Source organism: Heterodontus francisci, chromosome 29 (assembly GCF_036365525.1).
Source record: "Heterodontus francisci isolate sHetFra1 chromosome 29, sHetFra1.hap1, whole genome shotgun sequence".
Taxonomy (NCBI): Eukaryota; Metazoa; Chordata; class Chondrichthyes; order Heterodontiformes; family Heterodontidae; genus Heterodontus; species Heterodontus francisci.
The window spans coordinates 2,891,009-2,910,709 of record NC_090399.1 but is presented as its reverse complement, the minus strand read 5'-3'; the positions used below and the strand labels follow the sequence as shown (position 1 = coordinate 2,910,709).

Sequence of the window (19,701 nt, the reverse complement as noted above, 5' to 3'; positions counted from 1 at the left end):
GGAGTGTTGACTCTGTGTGTTATCTGAACTATGGGGAGTGTTGACTCTGTGTTATCTGAACTGTGGGGAGTGTTGACTCTGTGTGTTATCTGAACTATGGGGAGTGTTGACTGTGTGTTATCTGAACTATGGGGAGTGTTGACTCTGTGTTATCTGAACTATGGGGAGTGTTGACTCTGTGTTATCTGAACTATGGGGAGTGTTGACTCTGTGTTATCTGAACTATGGGGAGTGTTGACTCTGTGTGTTATCTGAACTGTGGGGAGTGTTGACTCTGTGTTATCTGAACTATGGGGAGTGTTGACTCTGCGTGTTATCTGAACTATGGGGAGTGTTGACTGTGTGTTATCTGAACTGGAGGGAGTGTTGACTGTGTGTTATCTGAACTGGAGGGAGTGTTGACTGTGTGTTATCTGAACTGGAGGGAGTGTTGACTGTGTGTGTTATCTGAACTGTGGGGAGTGTTGACTGTGTGTGTTATCTGAACTGGAGGGAGTGTTGACTGTGTGTGTTATCTGAACTGTGGGGAGTGTTGACTCTGTGTGTTATCTGAACTGTGGGGAGTGTTGACTCTGTGTTATCTGAACTATGGGGAGTGTTGACTCTGTGTGTTATCTGAACTATGGGGAGTGTTGACTCTGTGTGTTATCTGAACTGTGAGGAGTGTTGACTCTGTGTTATCTGAACTATGGGGAGTGTTGACTCTGCGTGTTATCTGAACTGTGGGGAGTGTTGACTCTGTGTGTTATCTGAACTGTGAGGAGTGTTGACTGTGTGTGTTATCTGAACTGTGGGGAGTGTTGACTGTGTGTGTTATCTGAACTGTGGGGAGTGTTGACTGTGTGTGTTATCTGAACTGTGAGGAGTGTTGACTCTGTGTTATCTGAACTATGGGGAGTGTTGACTCTGTGTGTTATCTGAACTATGAGGAGTGTTGACTCTGTGTTATCTGAACTATGGGGAGTGTTGACTCTGTGTTATCTGAACTATGGGGAGTGTTGACTCTGTGTGTTATCTGAACTGTGAGGAGTGTTGACTGTGTGTTATCTGAACTGGAGGGAGTGTTGACTGTGTGTGTTATCTGAACTGTGGGGAGTGTTGACTGTGTGTGTTATCTGAACTATGGGGAGTGTTGACTGTGTGTCTTATCTGAACTGTGGGGAGTGTTGACTCTGTGTGTTATCTGAACTGTGGGGAGTGTTGACTCTGTGTGTTATCTGAACTGGAGGGAGTGTTGACTCTGTGTGTTATCTGAACTGGAGGGAGTGTTGACTCTGTGTGTTATCTGAACTGTGGGGAGTGTTGACTCTGTGTGTTATCTGAACTGTGGGGAGTGTTGACTCTGTGTGTTATCTGAACTGTGGGGAGTGTTGACTGTGTGTGTTATCTGAACTATGGGGAGTGTTGACTCTGTGTGTTATCTGAACTGGAGGGAGTGTTGACTCTGTGTGTTATCTGAACTGTGGGGATTATTGGCTGTTGTTTTATTTGGACTGGAAGATCGGACGGGTCTGCACCTTCCAGGATTGACTTCCTGTTTGTGTCCCGTGCTGTCACGGTCGGATCCACCGACGTCAAGCCGGTGTTCTTCTCCTACCACTGCCTCTTACTGGCTGACTGTCACTTCCAGGATGACCAGCGGGTTGGCAGAGGGACGTGGAAGCTCAATGCTACACTGCTGACCCCAGAGAAAGTTGAGGAACTCAAAAGGGATTACAAAGGTTGGAGGACCGTGAAACCCCTCTTTGAGTCTCCAGTTCACTAGTGGGAAGCAATTAAGGAGAACATCAAGAGGTTCTTTATCTACAAAGGTGTTCAGGGGGCGAGAGAGAGACAGAGGGAAATGTCCCGACTCCAGAAAATTATGCAAGATCTGCTCCGGTTGCAGTCAATGGGAGTCGAGGTCAAGGAGGACCTCCAAGAGGTGAAGAGCCAGCAGGCCTCGCTCTTTGCCATGGTGGCCTCCAAGATCATCTTCCGGTCCAGAGTCCGCTCCATTGAGCAGGATGAGACGTGCTCGCGTTACTTCTTCCAAAAGGTACACAGACAGAGCTCTGTTATCAGCTGCCTGAAGGAAGAAGATGGCTCGGTGACGTCTTCGCATTCCGACATACTAAGGATCAGCAAATTCTTTTATGCTGGGCTGTATGACGCGAAGCCCACAGACAGCAGAGCCTCCTAGTCCTTCCTGTCATCTATCACAGAGGTCTTAAATGACAGCATGAGGGAGAGACTGGACAAGCCGCTAACTCTGGACGAGCTGACAAAGGCCGTCGAGTCCTTTGAGACGAGTAAAGCTCCCGGAAGCGACGGCTTACCGGTTGAGTTGTACTCGGCCCTGTGGGACTGGGTCGGCCCAGACCTGCTGGAAGTATACGAGAGTATGCTCCTGGCCGGCAGCATGTCAGAATCCATGAGGAAAGGCATTATCACCCTCATCTACAAGCGGAAGGGGGTGAGGGCAGAAATCAGAAATTGGCGGCCCATCTCACCGCTTAATGTTGATTACAAGATTCTGTCCAAAGTCATAGCCAGTCGAGTCAGGTCTGCTCTGGAGTCGGTGATTCACCCTGATCAGACCAGTACTGTACCCGGCAGGAAGGTCTCTGATTGTCCCGCACTACTCAGGGATACGATCGCCTACGTACGGGACAGGAGGGTGGACACCTGCCTCATCAGCCTGGACCAGGAGAAGGCTTTTGACAGGATATCGCACACCTACATGATAGACGTGCTTTCCAAAATGGGGTTTAGGGAGGGAATCTGCAATTGGATCAAACTGCTCAACACAAACATCAGTAGCACAGTCTCAATCAATGGGTGGGAATGGGAAAGTTTCCCGATCCAATCTGGAGTCAGACAGGGCTGTCCTCTCTCCCCGGTCTTGTTTGTTTGCTGTATTGAACCCTTTGCAGAGTCTATTAGGAAGGATGCGAGCATAAGAGGGGTGACAATCCCAGGCAGCGGAGGTACTCAGGTTAAAACCTCCCTGTACATGGATGACGTCGCCGTCTTTTGCTCGGATCCGCTGTCTGTGCGCAGACTGATGAGCATCTGCGACCAGTTCGAACTGGCCTCGGGAGCCAAAGTTAACCACGGCAAGAGTGAGGCCATGTTCTTTGGGAACTGGGCTGACTGATCCTTTGTCTCTTTCACCGTCAGGTCAGACTACCTGAAGGTGCTGGGGATATGGTTCGGAAGGGCCGGGGCGTGCACCAAAACCTGGGAGGAGCGAGTAGCCAAGGTACAACACAAGCTGAGCATGTGGGAGCAGCGATCTCTCCATTGTGGGTAAGAACCTGGTCATCAGGTGCGAGGCGCTCACGTTGTTGCTCTACGTGGCGCAGGTCTGGCCCATACCCCACACCTGCGCTATGGCAGTCACCCGAGCCATTTTCCGCTTCATCTGGGGATCTAAAATGGACCGGGTCCGGAGGGACACGATGTTCAAACACCCGGGTAAGGGCAGGAAAAATGTACCCAACGTGGCCCTAATCCTGATGACCACCTTCGTGTGCGGCTGCATCAAGCTGTGTGTAGATCTCCAGTACGCAAATGCCAAGTGTCACTACGTGCTGAGGTTCTATCTGTCCCCGGTGTTGCGAAGGATGGGCCTGGTCACATTGCCGTGGAACGCTCCATGCAGTTGGACCGTGCCGTACCACCTATCCTTCGTGGAGCAGTTTCTGCGGGAAAACACCTTTGACCACCACTCCATCAGGCAGTGGTCTGCACGGAATGTCCTCAAGGCTCTACGGGAAAAGGAGACGGTGGATCCTGTCGGATGGTTCCCCAAGCAGACCGCCAAAGTCATTTGGAGGAATGCCTCATCACCAGAACTTTCAAACAAGCACCAAGATGTAGCTTGGCTGGTGTTGAGAAGAGCCCTCCCCGTCAGATCCTTCATGCACACCCGAAGTCTCGCCCCCTCCGCACAGTGCCCCCGCGGTGGCTGTGGTGGGGAAGAGACGGTTGCCCACCTCCTCCTGGAATGTGTCTTTGCAAAGCAGGTGTGGAAAGAGATGCAGTGGTTTTTGTCGAGGTTCATCCCAAGCAGCTCTGTAACACAGGAGTCTGTGCTCTACGGGCTGTTCCCAGGGACGCACACTAAAATAAACATCAACTGCTGCTGGAGGACTATCAATTCGGTGAAAGACACCCTTTGGTCTCCCCGAAACTTGCTGGTCTTCCAGCGCAAAGAGTTGTCCACGACCGAATGTTACAGACTGGCACATTCCAAGGTCCAGGACTACGTGCTGAGGGACGCACTAAAGTTTGGGGAAGCCGCAGCAAAGGCTCAATGGGGAAAGACCACAGTGTAAGGTCCCCCCACCAAGCTGAACTGAGGGGCTGGATCGATGGGAAACCCCTCGAACTGTATCGGGAAAATTTCTGTCTCCTGTATAATGTAAAAATGTTTCTGGCACGACAAATGTGAAATGGAAGGGTTGTGAGGCAACTAATGATTGTATTGCTGGAAACGGACCTCCTTTGCACTGTTTGTATTTTTTGACTTGGTGCTGTTTGAAACTGGTAATGTAATTTTCACAGATTTTTATGAATAAAGTATATTTTGGAAATAAAAAAAAATTGGACTGATTTGGTTCTGTGATGAAGCAGGTTTTCTTGCTGTGCTCGGTCTGCCTCCGACTGGATCAAGTTACAGGCTGGTTACTGCCGGGTACCTGGTCTCCGCCTCTTCACCTCCTCCCTTTGTTTGTCCACCTGTTCTGGAGGGAGAGGGCGTTTCCTCATTGACACAACCTTGAAAAATGAGGGAAGTTACAGTTAAGCAGGTCTGACCAGCCCGGGGCTCGCAGTTCCCTCTGAAAGTTTCTGAATTCAGGTCATTATCAGGAAGCAGCCGGAGTGGAGATGGATTCCTGGCCTCAGAGTGAGAGTTGGGAAGAGGAATTAATCTGTGCAGTTTGCCTGGAATTATTCGAGGACCCGGTTACCCTGGAGTGTGGCCACAATTACTGTCGCTGCTGTATTGTCGGCTGTTGGGAAAGCCAGGAGTCTAACTTTTGCCCCGAATGCCTGGAGGTTTTCCCAGAGGTGAAGCTGAAGTCTAACCGGGCTCTCTCCAGACTGGCTGCAAAAGGCCGGAGCCGCCAGAGGAATGGGAGGAAGGAGGAGGCGGGTAAACCTTTCTGTAATCTGCACCAAGAGGAACTGAAACTCTTCTGTGAAACTGACGGGAAACTGATCTGTGGTATCTGCAGAGACGGCAAGGAACACAAATACCACCACTTCATTCCTGTCACCGAGGCTGCTGAGATTTACAAGGTAGGAATGTTACCAGATCATTATTCCCCACTTATTCTGAAATGGTAAACTCTTTCCTTTGTCAAACCTCTGCTTTCACTCCAGGAGAAACTGAGAATCTGTTTGGATTCGGCTGCTAAAAGAAAGGGCAGTGTTCTCAAGGCGAAGTTTCATCAGAAACAGAAGATTTCCCGAGTTCGGGTAAAGTCTCCTCCCAGTGCTGATTTTATTTGTCTTGTTGTTTGGAGCTCGCTACATTAGTGATGATCTTTATCATCTCACTCTGCAGGAACAGGCACGAAATCTGCACATCCACATCAGACACGAGTTTGCTAAAATGCACCGGATTCTGAATGAAAAGGAGCAACGTTTAAGCAGAGATCTCCGGGAAGAAGAGGAGAGGATTTTACAAAACATGCAGGAAAACTTGGGAGGGATTCAGGACGTCCTGGATTCCATTGAGCGAGTGCTGGTCGAATTTCGAAAACATCTGGATCAACAAGACATGTTAACCTTTCTCCAGGTAGATGAAGATATTTAACTTTAATGTAATGGTATAAATTTACCTTTATTCAAATTAATGACTAAGTATTGTGAACTGTGAGGAGGATAGTGTCGAACTTCAAAAGGACATAGACAAGTTGGTGGAATGGGCAGACAGGTGGCAGATGAAGTTCAATGTGGAGAAATGTGAAGTGATTCATTCTGGTAGGAAGAACATGGAGAGACAATATAGAATAAAGGAAACAATTCTAAAGGGGGTGCAGGAGCAGAGGAACCTGGGTGTATATGTGCATAAGTCATTGAAGGTGGCAGGACAGGTTGAGAGAGCGGTTAATAAAGTATACAGTATCCTGGGCTTTATTAATAGGCGTAAGGGGAGGCGCAAGGGGAGAGCCAACTGTGCAACAGCCCCAACAAACAAATTTCTCTGCAGCACCTGTGGAAGAGCCTGTCACTCCAGAATTGGCCTTTATAGCCACTCCAGGCGCTGCTTCACAAACCACTGACCACCTCCAGGCGCGTATCCATTGTCTCTCGAGATAAGGAGGCCCAAAAGAAAGAAAAGAAAAAGAATTAATAGGGGCATAGAATACAAGAGCAAGGAAGTTATGTTGAACTTGTATAAGACACTAGTTCAGCCTCAGCTGGAGTATTGTGTCCAGCTCTGGGCAATGCACTTTAGGAAAGACGTGAGGGCATTGGAGAGGTACAGAAAAGATTAATGAGAATGGTTCCAGGGATGAGGAATTTCAATTATGAAGATTGATTGGAAAAGTTAGGACTGTTTTCCCTGGAGAAGAGAAGGTAGATGTGATTTGATAGAAATATTCAAAATCATGATGGGTCTGGACAGAGTAGATAGAGAGAAACTGTTCCCACTCATGAAAGGATGGAGAACGAGAGGGCACAGATTTAAAGTATTTGGTAAGAGAAGTGAAAGTGACATGAGGAAAATCTTTTTCACACCGCGAGTGGTTAAGGTCTGGAATGATCTGCCTGAGAGTGTGGTGGAGGCAGGTTCAATTGAAGCATTGAAAAGGGAATTAGACTGTAATCTGAAAAGGAAGAATGTGCAGGGTTACAGGGAGAAGGCAGGGGAATGGAACAGAGGGAGTTGTTCACTTCGAGAGCCAGCACAGACACGATGGGCTGAATGGCCTCCTCCTGCGCTGTAACAATTCTGTGATTCTGCTAATAAGTCATCATTTTCAAGCCCCACCCCATTTAGTCAAAGCACCGTGAGGGGCCAGTAAACTCTGCCCTGTGTATCGTTTGGGGTAACTAGCCCTGTTGAAAATATCACTGGGGGTGGGGTGGGGGGGTATGGTCGCACAGTCAACATCCAGTTCCTCTGTGATGCCCTCTGAAGCCGACTAGGTAGCTAATATTTACCGTCCAGATTCTAAAGTTCCAAAATCTAAAGATTCAGAGTCAATGGGAGATTCAGGAAACTATTTTCTCTTGAGGAAAGCTGGTCCACCATCTTCAAGGCAGTCATCAATGAGGTGGTTTTGTTGTATCAGTTCAGAGTAGGTGTTCAGGCAGTCGGGGAAATGATTTCAGATAATGTTGTGTACTCTCTGAATTCAGCTGAGGTTATGTGCCCTCATTTTTGAAAAGTGGGATAGTGTAATAAATGACCCTGTATTTTTCTCTCAGCTCAAAGGGGGATTTTGAAGAGACGAGGGATGTTGATCCTAACTGTTGACTCATGTTCTATCTGGGAGGCACTGGGGTATCACAGATCTAGACTTTGCTGAGAACATCTTTTGAGGCAGATTTTCCTGATCTATTGCATTGTCTGGGCACAAGGAGTACAGGGATGTCGAGTAGGCGAGGCCTATGACTCATTTGCCCTCTGGGTGAAATTGGATGGGTTTCCTTGCCAGTGTGCCCTGCACTCTCCACCCTCATTACATATGTTTTCCTGTATTTGTTGCATTGTGAGGTGTAAGTCAGGAGTGTGATGGAATACCCTCCACTTGCCTGGATGGGTGCAGTTCCAACAACACTCAAGAAGCTCGACACCACCCAGGACAAAGAAGCCCGCTTGATTGGCACCCCATTCACAAACATTCACTCCCTCCACCACCAACGCACAGTGGCAGCAGTGTGTACCATCTACAAGATGCACTGCAGCAATGCACCAAGGCTCCTTGGACAGCACCTTCCAAACCCGCGACCTCTACCAACTAGAAGGACAAGGGCAACAAATGCATGGGAACACCACCACCTGCAAGTTCCCTTCCAAGTCACACACCATCCTGACTTGGAACTATATCGCCGTTCCTTCACTGTCACTATGTCAAAATCCTGGAACTCCCTTCCTAACAGCACTGTGGGTGTACCTACCCCACATGGACTGCAGCGGTTCAAGAAGGCAGCTCACCACCACCTTCTCAAGGGCAATTTGGGATGGGTAATAAATGCTGGCCTTGACAGTGACGCCCACATCCCATGAACGAATGAAAAAAAAAAGCTGATTTAACAGTCTCAGCTGCCAAGACAGGAAAATCTGATGGTTTGCTTTTTTGCGTCTTCCATGACAGCAGTCGCTAATATCGGTTAAAACCCCGATGTACAATTCAGCTGTCTGAAGAATTCTCCTTCCTGGAAGTCAATGGAAAAGGATCAGGCAGATTGTAATATCAGGGTAACAATTTGCTCTCGTTCACTTTCCACGACAGCCAAGGTGTGTACCCACCAAAAATAAACTTTGCCAGTGTGGACTACTCAGTAACTTGATCTGGAGATTCTTAAATGTGGCAATGGGTTCTCAAGTTGAGCAAAAATAGTCTGGTTCATACCTGGAAGGTCACCCCTGCGAGTGAACAGCATCCCAGTGTCAGTTACTAAGAGGAAAATCAAGGAGATAAAACATGTAGCTGGCGAAAGGGCATTTCTCTGAAGCATTGGCTGTTTCTCTCTCCACTGATGCTGTTGCCAGACCTGCCGATTACTACTGGCATTTTCTGTTTTGATTTTAAAACCTAAACTGTACTGTTCTGTAAATTTTCTGCAAAGTAATGTAGATTTTTTAAAAATTTGTTTGAGGGCTGTGGGCGTCACTGGCCAGGCTAGCATTTATTAATTGCCCTTGAGAAGGTGGTGGTGAGCTGCCTTCTTGAACCGCTGCAGTCCATGTGGGTTAGGTACACCCACAGTGCTGTTCGGGAGTTCCAGGATTTTGACCCAGTGACAGTGAAGGAATGGCGATATAGTTCAAAATCAGGATGGTGTGTGGCTTGGAGGGGAACTTGCAGGTGGTGATGTTCCCATGCATTTGCTGTCCGTGTCCTTCTAGTTGGTAGAGGTCACGGGTTTGGAATGTGCTGTCTCAGGAGCCTTGGTGCATTGCATCTTATAGATGGTACTCACTGCTTGGTTTTCCTCTTGTGCGTTGGTGGTGGAGGGAGTGAATGTTTGTAGATGGGGTGCCAATCAAGCGGGCTGCTTTGTCCTGGATGGTGTCGAGCTTCTTGAGTGTTGTTGGAGCTGCACCCATCCAGGCAAGTGAAGAGTATTCCATCACACTCCTGACTTGTGCCTTGTAGATGGTGGGCAGGCTTTGGGGAGTCAGGAGATGAGTTACTCGCCACAGGATTCCCAGCCTCTGACCTGCTCTTGTTGCCACGGTATTTATATGGCTACTCCAGTTCAGTTTCTGGTCAATGGTAACCCTTAGGATGTTGATAGTGGTGGATTCAGCGATGGTAATGTCATTGAATGTCAAGGGGAGATGGTTAGATTCTCTTGTTGGAGATGGTCATTTCCCGGCACTTGTGTGGCGCGAATGTTACTTGCCACTTATCAGCCCAAGCCTGGATATTGTCCAGGTCTTGCTGCATTTCTACACGGACTGCTTCAGTATCTGAGGAGTCACGAATGGTGCTGAACATTGTGCAATCATCAGCGAACATCCCCACTTCTGACCTTATGATTGAAGGAAGGTCATTGATGAAGCAGCTGAAGATGGTTGGGCCGAGGACACTACCCTGAGGAACTCCTGCAGTGATGTCCTGGAGCTCAGATGATTGACCTCCAACAATTACAACCATCTTCCTTTGCGCTAGGTATGACTCCAACCAGCAGAGAGTGTTCCCCCTGATTCCCATTGATTCCAGTTTTGCTGGGGCTCCTTGATGCCATACCCAGTCAAATGCTGCCTTGATGTCAAGGGCAGTCACTCTCACCTCACCTCTTGAGTTCAGCTCTTTTGTCCATGTTTGAACCAAGGCTGTAATGAGGTCAGGAGCTGAGTGGCCCTGGCGGAACCCAAACTGAGCATCACTGAGCAGGCTAAGCAAGTGCCGCTTGATGGCACTGTTGATAACACCTTCCATCACTTTACTGATGATTCAGAGTAGACTGATGGGGCAATAATTGGCTGGGTTGGACTTGTCCTGTTTTTTGTGTACATAAAAACATGAATAACATGAAAACAAAATGTGTTCTGATGCAAACACTCGGCCAAAAGATAGGCATTCTGTAACCTTTCACTTTTGCTGCTAACTGGTGAATTGTTTCAAATCGGTGAGATTCTGGGATGTTCTTTCTGGTTTGAATCTGTCCTAAACTGACTGATAAATGCATTTCTGTTCATTGCAGGAGGAGAGAGTATGGAACAGGAGGTATGTTATTAATTCCTTCTTTTGAAACAAAGAAAACACGTGTTGGACGTTAAAACAAAGACCAAAAATATTTTTCCAATGATCAAAATTTCACTTACAGGATGAGTGAAAAACGTAATTCTTTGGCACTGGTAGACATGGAGCTCCCTCTGGGGATGTTCAGAGGTCCCTTACAATATATAGCATGGAGAGAAATGATGGACAGTATCAGCCCTGGTAAAGACATTTTATATTTTCTCAATCCTAGTCAATAGAATAGTGAGTATTTATAAACATGGGAAAACTCAGTGGGTAAAATTCAACTTGAATGGGTGTGAAAAATGGGCATGAATGGATCAGCTGCTTGTTATATACCCTTCAGGGTAATAGAAAGGAAAATTTGGGAGTGGAGGGTGTAGAATGGGCTGTCAACTCACAGCCATTCATTACCTGCCTGCTGAACAATTGGGGAATGTAAAGTCACCAAATTACCGTCAATCAGATACATCTTAATGCACGTGTAACGTTAGTCCAATTAAAATGTAGGTATTTAGCCTGCCGTCTGGGTGTACAATCTATCCCACACTGTTTTAAGTGTGCATGTGGTGTCACTGGGCTGGATTTTCAATATGTTGCAGATCCTGCCACCAGTTAAAACTGCCTGATCTTTCACTTCCATTGAATTGAAATTTAAAATGACCAGCCACGACAGCAGTTTCGCACCCAGACAAGTTTAAAAATCAACCTCCTGAAGTCAGCCTTTTCTTTTGTGGGAGGACAGGCAACAGGTAGTCATCCCAGGGTAATCAATTCTCGTACACCATTCCCTTCAATTCTGACATCAGCAGTTTTTGAAATAGGATGAAATATTCCAGATGTAGCCTCACCAAGGCAAAGCACTTTAAAATTCCCTCTTACGATTTAGTTTATATTTATGCATCCCAAATGTAATATGGGTACATTTCTGCTGATTTTCAGTGACCTGTCCACCAAAATGCCAAGATCTCACTGCAAACAATATAATAGGAGCAGGAGTAGCCATGTGACCCCTTCAGTATTATCATGGCTGGTCTGATTGTTGCCCCGACTCCACTTTCCTGTCTGTTCCCCATAACCCAGGACTCCCGTATTGTTCAAAAATCTTATCTGAGCCTTGAATATATTCAATGACCCAGCCTCCACTGGTCTCTGGGGAAGAGAATTCCAAAGATTAACAACTTTCAGAGAGAAGAAATATCTCCTCAATCTCGATCTTAAATGGGCAACTGCTTTATTCTGAAACTAAACCCCCTAATTCTAGATTTCTCCCACTCGGCATCTACCCTGTCAAGTCCCCCCCCAGAGTCTTGTACGTTTCAATAAGATCACCTCTCATTCCTCCAATGAGTATAGGCTCAACCTTTCCTCATGAGGCAACCTCTTCATCCCAGGAATCAACCCAATGAACCGTCTCTGAACTGCCTCCAATGCCAGTTTATCCCTCCTTAAATAAGGAGACCAAAACTGTACCCAGTACACTAAGTGTGGTCTCATCTACACCCTGTACAGTTGTAGAAAGACTTCCCTACTTTGACAGTCCATTTCCCTTGCAATAAAACCCAATATTCCATTTGCCTTCCTAATTGCTTGCTGTACCTGCATGCTAACATTTTGTGATTCATGTACAAGGAAACCCAGATCCCTCTGCACCACAGCACTCTGCAGTCTCTCTCCATTTAAATAATATTCTGCTCTCCTATTCTTTCCACCAAAGTGGACAACCTCACATTTTCCCACATTGTACTTCATCAGCAAAATTTTTGCCCACTCTCATAATCTATCTATATCTCTTTGCAGACACTTTATATCCTCATCACAACTTGCTTTCCTACCTATCTTTGTATCATCAGCAAATTTGGCTGCAATACACCCGGTCCCTTCATCCAAGTCGTTAATATAGATTGTAAATAGTTGAGGCCCCAGCACTGATCCCTGTGGCACCCCACTAGTTACATTGGCAACCTGAAAATGATCCATTTATCCCAGTTCTCTGTTTCCTGTTAGTTAGCCAATCCTCTATCCGTGCTAATATATTGCCCCCAATACCAATTATCTTGTGCAGTAACCTTTTATGTGGCAACTTATCGGATGCCTTTTGGAAATCCAAATGCACTGCATCTACTGGTTCCCCTTTTATCCACTCTGCTTGTTACATCCTCAAAGAACTCCAATAAATTTGTTAAACATGACTTCCCTTTCATAAAACCATGTTGACTCTAATTGTATGATGATTTCCTAAATGTGCTGCTACTAATTCCTTAATAATGGATTCCAGCATTTTCGCTATGACAGATGTTAGACTAACAAGCCTATAGTTTCCTGCTTTCTGTCTCCCTCCTTTCTTCAATACAGGTGTTACATTTGCAGTTTTCCAATCTTCTGGGAACTTTCCAGAATCTAGGGAATTTTGGAAGATTACAACCAATGCATCCACTATCTCTGGAACTGCTTATTTTAAGACCCTTGGATTCAGGTCATCAGATCCAAGGGTCTTGTCAGCATTTATTCCCATTAGTTTTCCTAGTACTTCTTCTCTAGTGATAGTAATTGTTTTAAGTTCCTCTCTCCCTTTTGCCCTTGATTTTCTATTATTCTTGGGATGCTTTTTGTCTCTTCTTCCATGAAGACAGATACAAAATACTTGTTCAAATTCTCTGCCTTTTCCTTGTTTCCCATTATTAATTCCCCAGTCTCATCCTATAAGGGACTTTAGCTACTCTCTTCCTTTTTATATATTTGTAGAAACTCTGTTTTTTTTCCTTGCTAGTTTATTCTCAATCTAATTTCACCCTCTTTATATTTTTTAGCTATCCCTTGCTGGTTTCTAAAATATTCCTAATCTTCTGACCTGCTACTAATCTTCACAACAGTCCATTTGAAAATGTGTATGCGCATTTCAGAGTACTTTAATTTATAAATGAGTGCAGATCACAATGGATAACAAAAAAAAAAACTCCTCTTCCATCTGAGTTACTGAAAGGATAGTGTACAGGTGCAAAAAGGCTATTGAAATGCTGGCCTTTATATCTTGTTACGACCAGGTGAGAGGGGTCTAGGGATTCCCTCTCAGCCTTTACCTGGTTTAACTGTAACAGGGTTTAATTTTAAAAAACACATCGTGTTTTAGCTCCCCCTTAGTGAGTCCTTGCTCACTGCTCTCTAATTGTGATTTCAAATGAATCAACTGGACAGGTTTTCTTAGATTTAAACAAGAAATGTAGAAGTTTATTAATCTTAAATTCTAATTCTGTTAACGACTACAAATATGCGACGCGACCACGCTATCGTGCATACGCGATAAACACACACGCAGATACAGAAAAAGTAGAAGGAATAAAGGGGAAATGTTTGAGGCAATATCTTATAGTTACAGTCCTTTTAAAGTTCAATGTGGAGTCTTTGGTAAGTCTTGCAATTTGTTGGAGCCCAGTTCACGCTTCAACTCGTTCTGATGTTGGAGCCTTTTCTCTCTTGAGGTTTACGTGTCTTCCCTGGGTCCGGTGGCTTGGGAGAAAGCGAGAGAGAGAGACAGCCAGGCGAGAGACTTGCTTGTTTCAGCTTCAGTTTCAAATTGCCTTCTGAATTCAAACTGTTCTGTGGCTAGTTCAAAAAATACCAGGTTGCCCAGCAGGTTAGTCCTGTGAGCTGCTGGTTTGACCACTTCTGTTTGTGGATTCTGCCATCTTAGCAGTCATCCTGGAATGTGAGCTTCCTTACCTTCAGTGTCTGCTGATCACAGTCCATTGTGGGTTAAATGGACCAGGGAATAGTCCTTTGTCTCTCCAAGCACTGTCTGTTAGTATGCAAATGATTTGCCAGCCATGTTTTAACAGGCCCTTTCTTCACTCCAGCAACAGTTTAAAATCAATGTTCATATGACAAAATTAATATGCCTCTTTCTTGGCAGGTGGGTGGGGGTGGGGGTGGGGGGTCTGCATAACAATCTCGAGGACTAGAATACCAGGGGTTAGAAGTCACATTTCAGTTGTACAAAGCCCTGGTTAGACCACACCTAGAGTTACTGTGAGCAGTTCTGGGCACCACACCTTTGGAATGATTGATATATTGGCCTTGGAGTGAGTGCAGTATAGATTTATCACTATGATACCTGGTCTCCAATGGTTACATTACAAGGAATGATTACACAAACTAGGGTTGTATTCCTTGGAATTTAAAAGGTTGATTCAAGTTTTCAAGATATTATGGGCAACAGATAGGGTAGATAGAGAGAAACAATTCCCATTAGTCAGGGAGTCTTGGACTAGGGGCCACAGTTTGAATATTAGAGCCAGATTTTCAGGAGTGCGCTTCTACATACACTGGGCGGTAGAAGATTGGAACTCTCTTCCCAAAACTGCAATTGATGTGAGATCAATTGTTAACTTTAAATCTAAAATTGATCGATTTCTATGAACTAAAGATAAGAAGGGATATGCAGGCAGAGGCAGGTATATGAAGTTAGGTCACTGATCAGCCATGATCTCTTTTAATAGTGGAACAGGCTTGATGGGCTAAATGGTCTACCTGTTCCTACATTCCTACAAAGAGCATGGGAAATCTGGAATTCTCTCTTTCCCTGCCCACAAAGCTGTAGATGCTGGGTTCAATGGAATTTTCAAGACAGAGTGAGAGATTTTTTTTTTTGTTCAGTCAGGGTATCAATCGAAATGGAGCAAAATGGTGAGTAAGTGGAGTCGGTACAGGTTGGCCATGATCTAACCGAGTACAGATCAGTTCAAAGGGCTCAATGGTCTACTCCTATTTCTGTGAAAGGTCCCAGTGGCAGAGTCTGAGGTGTATCTCAGAAGGGAGCTGACTTCAGGAACTGTCATTGAAGTTTCAATTGATGACAGTGGATAAACTGATTGGCTCATTGTTAATTTTATTTCCCCCCTCAGTGCCAGCCTCTTTGACTCTGAATCCAAAAACAGCAAATCCCTGGCTGATCATGTCTGAGGACTTGTCCAGTGTGAAAATGGGGGACCAGCGGCAACTGCTTGAAGACACCCCACAGAGGTTTGATCGCTGTGCCTGTGTCCTAGGATCGGAGGGATTCACATCAGGCAGGCACTACTGGGAGGTGGAAGTGGGGAACAAGACTGAGTGGGATCTGGGAGTGGCTAAAAAGTCCTGCAACAGGAAAGGGAGAATCAAACGAATGCCTGAGGATGGGTACTGGAGATTGAGCCTGCGCAGTGGAAATGAATACAAGGCTTTCACCACACCTCCTACCTACCTGAGCCTGAGCGTGAACCCCAGAAAGATCGGGGTGTACCTGGACTATGAGGGTGGACAGGTGTCATTTTACAATGCAGACAACTTGTCCCATCTCCACACTTACACTGACACTTTCACTGAAAAACTCTACCCTTACTTCTGTCCCTGTTTGAATGATGGTGGGAAGAATGCAGGACTTATGAAAATCTGTCGGGTTAATGACAGCTCTCTTAATATTGTGTCTTAATATAACTTAGACGGTCCTGGAGCAGAAGCTGCAGAATGTCAATTATTTTCTGTTCACTGCGTTTTCAGCCTTACAGAAATTGATTTAATTGTTTTTATTTTGTATTTTTAAAAATATAAAATGAAGCAAAAATACTTCCGTGAAATGTAAACATGATTTATATTTATAATAATGAGATGGTTAGATGATTTACATATAAACATAACTGGGTGGCACAGTGGCGCAGTGGTTAGCACCGCAGCCTCACAACTCCAGGGACCCGGGTTCAGTTATGGGTACTGCCTGTGCGGAGTTTGCAAGTTCTCCCTGTGACCGCGTGGGTTTTCGCCGGGTGCTCCGGTTTCCTCCCACCGCCAAAGACTTGCAGGTGATAGGTAAATTGGCCATTATAAATTGCCCCTAGTGTAGGTAGGTGGTAGGGAATATGGGATTACTGTAGGATTAGTATAAATGGGTGGTTGTTGGTTGGCACAGACTCGGTAGGCCGAAGGGACTGTTTGAGTGCTGTATCTCAAAATAAAATTAAAAAATAAATAAAACACAAGAGAAGTGGGACAACAGGAGACATCATATCAGTCAACAGGGAGGCTCAAGAAGTGCATTCACTTCCTTATTTTAAAATGCTATATGTGTAAATTGTCTTAATTAGTTAAATCTCATAGCATTTGAGCTTTACATGGACATTAGCCTCAATGTGTACCAACCTATAATTAAACAAAATGACGCCTCCCCACCAGTATTTTTATTTGTAGGACGTGGCCCTTGTTGTTAAGGTCCCATTCATTGCACATCCCCCGTGACCCTGAGAAGATGGTGGTTGTGAGACTTCTCCTTTATCAGCTGGTGTATTTGTGGTGAGGTCAGGTGGGAAAGTCCATGATCCAGTGACAATGGAAGATCAGTGGCCCATATCCGAGTCAGGATGAATCTTGGAGGCCGGGATGTTCCCACAACATTTCCTCTCTGCCTTCTTGGTGAAGAGGTCACAGGAGAGGCAGGTGTTGTTTAAGTTTCGTAGACTACCAAAAGACTATGGAGATGTTGGGGGCCCATGGATTGTTCCGGTGTGTGAGTTTCATCCCCGTCACTCTTTCACCCGTTCATCACAGTAACTTTGGTGTTTGAGCTGCAGAAGTCTGACGCTCCCTTCCGCTTTTCCAGCTGTATTAACACCTCCGACTCCCTCATGTTTTTTGTCTACCCCCAAGTGTTAGTATTTGTTGGAAGGGAAACAGAAAAGTTATCAGACCTGTACTGCTTCCAACATTTTCTATTTTTGTTTCCGATTATCACCAGCTGCAGTATTTTGTTCGAACTTGTTCATCTGAATTTCCCCTTGAACTAAGGTTTGAGATTTAAACGTGTAGATGATTTTACAACAATATTAACAGAAATATTTCACATGAAAATTGCTGAATTTGATTTTCACTTTGCTCTATTTTTTCCTACATGTTAAATGTTCTCTCCTTAGTTGGGAGCACACGTGCTGGAGAAGAGAAAAATGAATGTAAACCAGTAGATATTAAAGGGCTATGGGTGGGTGTGAAATTGGTCTTTAGTAGGCAGTAAAAGTCTGAAGAAGTCATATCTACCTCAAATTGTCAAATCGGTTCCTCTCTCCACAGATGCTGCCAGACCTGTTGAGTATTTCCAGCACTTTGTGTTTTTGTTTCAGGTTTCCAGCACCTGCAGTATTTTGCTTTTATTTAGGTGATATCCAATTTTAAAGATTACATCTAATGAGTGTACCAAATATGGGCTGGATTTTCAATTTTCTCCAGGGGTGTGGACTGGCGCTCCAGGCTGACCAAACTGAGGCGTTACAGGCAGTGTAGACTTGCTGTCGGTCCTGGAATTCAATGGTCACAGCAAAGGTGTGTGAGCCTAAGGAACAGCAGTTGGAAACCCTTCAGACTGAAGACAAATCAAGGTTGTTTAAGACGCAGCCTGCTCGGCATCACCTCTCCCCACTTGAGTAGGGAACTAATTTGATTGTATTTATTATTTTCACCATAGCTGAATCCCCGCTGGCCGCCATGACTCTCATTGCTGGAAAGCAGTACTCTGCTGTAGAGCACACGAGGAAGAGTGCTGTCGTACAGAGGGTTTAGGTGTCTGACCCTACTCAATCGTGTCTTCCCGAGGTTCTGGAGATGCTGCCTGTACAACAGGGCATGATCGAGTGTTACATAGGAGTGGTTTCTGACAGGTTTACCTCTGTGCCACTAAGCACACAGTTGAGAAGATGGGTTATTGATCTGCAAGGTAAAATGGTGGAGTGGTTTTAAAAAGTCCATGCTTTCACTGTGTCACATGCTGCTGTCAGGTCCTCGGGTACCTCAGCAGTCTTGAGGTAGCAATGGAAAACTGCTTTGATGCACATTGCTAGCGCTGCCACTTAGTGCAGCAGGTACAGGTGCTCCCGAAGCCCACTTATTCCTTAGGGATAGCAAGCTCAATCTTGGAGGCTAATCTATGGAGTATCAGCCTCCCCAGAACTTTGCTACAAGTGCAAAGTAAGGCGACTGGGCAGTAGCTGGACCCTTCCTTAATGACCTCCTGCTGTGCCATAAATTTTCTGTGGTTCTATGTTTATTAGCATATGACAGAAAGGAGCAGCTCTCATTGTACAAGCCTCACCGCTGTTTGCACACCTTTTCCTCCTTTGAGCACCTCACGCTTTTTATTCTCCCATCTGCTAATTTCTCGGTCCCTGACTCTTCATATTAACATATAAACATCTGAATTAGGAAGGGGAGTAGGCCACTCGGCCCTTTGAGCCTGCTGCATCATTCAACAAGACCATGACTGATCTGATGGTAACCTCACATTACCACCTACCCCTGATAACCTTTCACCCCCTTGCTTATCAAGAATCTGTCTACCTCTACCTTAAAAATATTCAAAGACTCTGCTTCCACCGCCTTTTGAGGAAGAGAATTCCAAAGACTCACGACCCTCTGAGAGGAAAATTCTCCTCATCTCTGTCTTAAATGGGCGACCCCTTATTTTTAAACAGTGACCCCTCGTTCTAGATCCTCCCACACGGGGAAATATCCTTTCCACATCCACCATGTCAAGAGCCCTCAGGATCTTATATGTTTCAATCAAGTCGCCTCTTACTCTTCTAAATTCCAGCAGATACAAGCCTAGCCTGTTCAATCTTCCCTCATCAGATAACCCGCACATTCCAGGTATTAGTCTAGTAAACCTTCTCTAAACTGATTCCAATGCATTTGCATCCTTCCTCAAATAAGGAGACCAGTACTGTACACAGTACTCCAGATGTAGTCGTGCCAATGCCCTGTATAACTGAAGCATAACCTCCCTACTTTTCCGGATCCGGAGGGCACTGCCCGAGAGTGCGCTGGAGGCAGCTTCGATCCTGGCCTGGATCCGGAGGGTACTGCCCAAGAGTGCGCTGGAGGCAGCTTCGATCCTGGCCCAGGTCCGGAGGGCACTGCCCGAGAGTGCGCTGGAGGCAGGTTCGTTCCTGGCCCGGGTCTGGAGGGCACTGCCCGAGAGTGCGCTGGAGACAGGTTGGACCGTGCTCTTCCCCACACTGTTATCCTCTGCTGCTGCTAGTGTGTCTCATCAGCTCTGTGGTCAGGTATTACAGGATATGGAATTCAAACAACTGTTTGAGTGCATTTATATAGCACATTTCACATCCACAGGCTATCCATAAACATTTCCTGGCCAATGAGTCACTTTTGAAGTGTAGTCATTGCTATGTCAATAAACACAGGCAGCAACTCACACACAGGCCCTCCAAACAGTAAAGAGATTAACTGGTAACATACCTGTACCTGGTGG

General features: G+C 45.7%; 1 protein-coding gene across 2 annotated transcripts; it reads left to right on the top strand.

Moving 5' to 3' along the window:
- The first annotated feature begins 4,765 nt into the window (after positions 1-4,765).
- On the top strand, positions 4,766-16,604 carry LOC137346064 (zinc-binding protein A33-like). Of its 2 annotated transcripts, XM_068009347.1 has the most exons (6): positions 4,766-5,289; positions 5,374-5,469; positions 5,558-5,791; positions 10,381-10,403; positions 10,504-10,619; positions 15,320-16,604. In XM_068009347.1, the coding sequence occupies exons 1-6, from the start codon at positions 4,876-4,878 to the stop codon at positions 15,883-15,885; spliced, it is 1,449 nt and encodes a 482-aa protein (XP_067865448.1). In that variant the 5' UTR covers positions 4,766-4,875; the 3' UTR covers positions 15,886-16,604. The 2 variants fall into 2 exon arrangements, with proteins under 2 accessions (XP_067865448.1, XP_067865449.1); XM_068009348.1 differs by lacking the exon at positions 5,374-5,469.
- Positions 16,605-19,701: the final 3,097 nt, after the last annotated feature.

Bases quoted from the DNA above. Each gene is read 5' to 3' on its own strand.
- LOC137346064 (XM_068009347.1), top strand. From the start codon at position 4,876: ATGGATTCCTGGCCTCAGAGTGAGAGTTGGGAAGAGGAATTAATCTGT. The intron at 5,290-5,373 runs GTAGGAATGTTA...CTTTCACTCCAG, and splicing joins AGGCTGCTGAGATTTACAAG to GAGAAACTGAGAATCTGTTT. The intron at 10,620-15,319 runs GTAAAGACATTT...TTCCCCCCTCAG, and splicing joins GATGGACAGTATCAGCCCTG to TGCCAGCCTCTTTGACTCTG.